Genomic DNA, 4,699 nt, shown 5'->3' on the forward strand with positions numbered 1-4,699 from the left:
AACACTCTCCTTCCACAGTCTGGTAAAGCTGTTAGGCTCTTCGGGTCCAGAGGACCATTCCACAATCTTTCCAGCTGTTAGGTTTTTCGGGGAAGGAAACCCAAATAATAATAATAATAATAATAATAATAATAATAATAATAATAATAATAATAATAATAATAATAATAATAATAATAATAATAATAATACGTATGGATTTGGTTAATAAAGTTTTCAAAATAAATGTAATTAGAACTTCCAGGCATACTATAAACTCTCAAGCCTTCCTTTTACAACTTTCAAAATTGGCTTATGGAAATATTAACGATTTTCACTTACCCATGTTGTAGAATATATATTCTTCCTCTGGAAATGATACTGATATCCTTCATGCAGTAACAGTTCTTTGCCGATAGCTGTCCTGGTGAACTGCATTGCAGATCAATATGATACTGTAATTCCAGTATCATGTTTTGGCCTTTTATAGTTCTCTTCACCCCCACCCCAAGCACCAAGGTCACGGAATCAGGTGTGCACGTGGTCTCTGGGAACGTCGTGATGACAACAAGGCTTGCACCCCCACCCCACCCAAGGCACGAAGCCAGGTGTCCGCACTTGACAGCTGGTAGCGTGTGGATGAACACGATGAGATTCGAAGATAAAAATACAGTGGGGATGTGCACGACAATCGGACTATGCCGATCAGCACGCGTACCGATAAGCACGTAATCGGACAGAGGTTGTGTTAACAATCAGTCTAATATATACTATATTGAATTTAAATTGAACTGGCAGAGGCAAAATAATGCAAAGTTAAAGGACTTATATGAATACAAAAAAAAAAAAAAAAAGTCTTCCACCCTATAGATGAGTTTACTAATATGTGAACAGAATGAGAAAAATGAAAAGATATATATATATATATATATATATATATATATATATATATATATATATATATATATATATATATATATATATATATATAATTTATTCTTAAACCGTTGCAAAATCATCCTATAAACATTATCTTATATTTGTCTGGCGTTACAACGTTATATGCCAGTTGAAATAAGTAGACAAGTTCATTTTAAGAAAATTTGGTACAACAATATATTTCTTACACTTTTGACTGTTAACATTTCTATGAAGACTAATTTGATTTTCTAAAACTTCTGGCATTAAAAGTTTCCTTCAAATCACAGGTACGACGACTGATATGATGTTTCCAGTCTCATAGTAATTCCTTCGCTGCTGCTTGCGCCACAAATTCACGCATGACTTCTGCTTCTAAATTTTTGAAGTCTTCCGACTTGCAAATTTCATAAAGACATTTCGAGCCCAGTTCCAGGCATAGGAGCATTAGTTCATGCAATTCATATTTCACAGCAACTGCATAGATTCTACATGCATTTTTTATTGTCATTTCTTTTTCCAGTATTTCTTCGCATTCATTCATCAGGTCCATTTGACAGTAATAGGAGGCAATATCCATTAACTCTATCACTTGTTCTACGTTCAAAGGTATTTCTCCGGTATACAAATAATATAAAAAACCTCTGTATGACTCATAACCGAACATATCGATGCGTAATTCGTTTTCATCTGATTCCTTCCAGCCATGCTTGAACATATTCGAGAAATACTCACATTGTATTTGTAAAACTTTCCTGTGCACGTGTATAGTCTTGCCTTCTACGATAATATTAAAGTCCGTCGTCACATTGTCATCAAAACTGCTTCTAAATTTCTCAAGTACAGATTTTGTTTTTCTCTTAAATTCATCTGCTAGCCATAAAATTGGACTGATATTAAAGCTGGTCAACAACAAGCAATAATTCTGAAATTTTGTTTCCACAGGTGTTTCCGTGAAGCCACTTTTTCCGGTTTTCCCGAAGATAAAAGTTTTTTTATCATTGGTCGTAACAACGGATGTATTACTTGTATTTATAGCGACAACATTAATTACCTTCCTCCATTTGTGTTCAAATACGACTGATGGTGTGCATGCCTCTATATTAGTTATCTCGTTTAGTTGGCCAAATGAATTAGATCCCCACCCCAAAACAAACCCACTCTCGGACAATGCTAAAACATGATGTCGTCCACAAGTAACCTTTTTAATTCTATCTTTCAAGGGTACTAAATGAGGCATTGAATAAAAATCAGTGGCTTGTATATTGGTAAACCCAAGCTGATTACAAAAATTTAATCCCAAGCTGAACACTTTACCGTGAACTGTAAGTAATATAATGGCTGATCTTGTTGTGGCAACATCTATTACCTTTTCTGAAACTGAACATAAACCATTGCAATGACGTCCCTCGTGTATACACGGGATCTTAAATGGTGTTGTCTTAGTATAGTCCTGTATAGTACCCCAAAAGTAGATTTGCTGATCTGACGTTAAAGCTACAGAGTGGGTCTTGGAGCTTACTACCTTCGTTACACGTTTATCCAACATCTCTGGAATAACAACAGGATAAAACTCGCGCACATCATGTCCTAGTCCTAGCTGGAACTGCTGGTTGTCTCCCCATGTAAAAATTTCTCCTGATCTAGATTTGGCTACAATGAATGAATCACCTGAAGAAAAATCTTCGATCTGTTTCTTCGAAATACTTTCAATTTTCATAGGAGGTAGACATTCATTTACATCATCGATCATTTCTGTAGTTCCTAAGCAATAACTGCGAGGATTTCCAAAAGAGAACACATCGTCATCCTGCGTGACAAAGAAAACAACATCACCATATTTGCCAGTCAAATACGCTATGCGTATAGTTTTCATTGTGTTATTCAGGTCAAAGGTGTGGAAAAGAGGCCACTGCTGAAGGCAGTTTAAGCCTAGTTCATCAGCCATCGTTCTAACTCATCACCAGTTAGCCACCAGAAGTATGTTAGCTATAATTTCACAGATGGAATTTTTTACGTTAACAATATGTAAATATATAAAATAATTAAGATATTCAACATTTACATGTAAAAGAATTTTCGTCGACTAAACAGATTTAACAAGCAACCGTTACCTAGAGATGTTTACAGTTATGTTTGTTATATAACATTCTATTTGCAACAATGAAACATACTGAATAATTGATTTTCAGTTTTACAGAAGTACTACTAAATAATAGTGATAATAATAATAAATTAGTTTTGTTTCACAGTCCGAAACTACAGTAGACCCATAAACTATAGAAATTAAATTCATACACAAATTTGAAGTATTGCAATTATTATTATTGTTTTTGAAGTATTTAAGTATCACTTGAAGTATTATCAAATCATCGATTAGTTATGTTCTTCTTCTTCCTAGTCCTCGCTTTTCTTCCACCTTTCAATCTATGGCGGCATGAGAAAGACAATTTTTTTTGTGTCCAATCCGCGTCCAAGACGTGTTCAATCCAATTAGCCTTGCTACAAAGGATGCTGGTTAAAAGTGTCCTTTTCTCTCCTATCCGTTTCAAAAAAATCCTTTCTTTCTCTCTCCATATATTTAATCTTATCCATCATCTTCCAATACCACATTTACAAGCTCTCTAAATTTCTCTTCTCTAACTTCCGTAGTGTTCAAGACTCCGAAACATGCAGACCGACCTCTTGAAGCTCTCTTTGTTGTACTCTGACTTGTAGATGTGTGTTTCCATGGGATATTCTCATGCTTTTGACTTTTCGATGTTGACTTTCATTCCATATTGTTTCCTAGTGTCAACTATTCTGTTCATCACCTACTGTAGTATTTCTTCGATTCTAGCAATAATAATAACCGTGTCATCCGACTTTGTTAATGATCTGTCCCCCAATCTTAAAATCTCCCAATTCCCATTAACCCTACGACTACCAGGTGTGCCCATTTGACCCATACAGACAGGGTCGGATTTAGGGGGGTGCAAAGATGCACGTGTATCCCCCTTCGTTGTAAGTATACACCACCTAAAGTGAGAAGCTAGAAATGAGTTTTGCAAAATCAATAGTTTCAGTCAATTTTCTAAAGGTTGAAGGAAAAGAATACATTGAGAGCAGACACTTAGCATTTCCAAAGGAATTCCTCATCTACATCACAGATGGCTAAAGGCACTTTAAAAACTCAAATTTTCAAATGTACTGGTAGTTTGCGTAGAATACTGTGCGTTTCCAGGTATTAGTATTCTTTGCCTTTTTAATGTTTGCATTTTTGTTTTAAATTACCTAAGTAGTGAAAAAATTCCCGATCTGGACCAGTGTCTGACGTTTTTGCGTCTTTTCACAGTGATTCCTCATAGCATGTACTTGATTTCTCAATGTCGCACGATATGTCATGACCAATGGACCATCCAACCAGGGAAAATTGAAGACCTTTAAAACTCATTCTCTTTTTTGAGCCCTTTTTAGGGGTGTATTTGTTCCCTTTTATGAGCACTCTTTTAAACCCCTATGTAACATAGCAGAAATTCCACAAGAAAGGATACAAGCATTTTTAACACAGCAGAGATTACTGAAGACTATGAACATGTAATACAACCCCTATATAACATAACAGAGATTACACAAGAAAGTATACAAGTATAGCACAGACTAATAGGGTTTACTCGTTCTGTTTGACGATGCTTTTTTTTCAACCCCCTAAGTAACATAGCAGAAATTACACAAGAAAAGCTACATAGCAGATATTATATACACAACTATGGCATACCGCAAACCTTATGTAACATAGTAGAAAAGCTACTAACATAATAGG

General features: G+C 35.3%; 1 protein-coding gene across 1 annotated transcript; it reads right to left on the reverse strand.

The window, feature by feature from the left end:
- Positions 1 to 1,124: 1,124 nt before the first annotated feature.
- Positions 1,125 to 2,938, reverse strand: LOC145667461 (RCC1 and BTB domain-containing protein 1-like). The gene has a single exon (XM_081734938.1). The coding sequence runs from the start codon at positions 2,843 to 2,845 to the stop codon at positions 1,217 to 1,219; it is 1,629 nt and encodes a 542-aa protein (XP_081591064.1). The 5' UTR covers positions 2,846 to 2,938; the 3' UTR covers positions 1,125 to 1,216.
- Positions 2,939 to 4,699: the final 1,761 nt, after the last annotated feature.

The sequence above is a fragment of the Thermobia domestica genome, chromosome 13 (assembly GCF_964235325.1).
Source record: "Thermobia domestica chromosome 13, izTheDome1.hap1.1, whole genome shotgun sequence".
In the NCBI taxonomy this organism is placed as follows: domain Eukaryota; kingdom Metazoa; phylum Arthropoda; class Insecta; order Zygentoma; family Lepismatidae; genus Thermobia; species Thermobia domestica.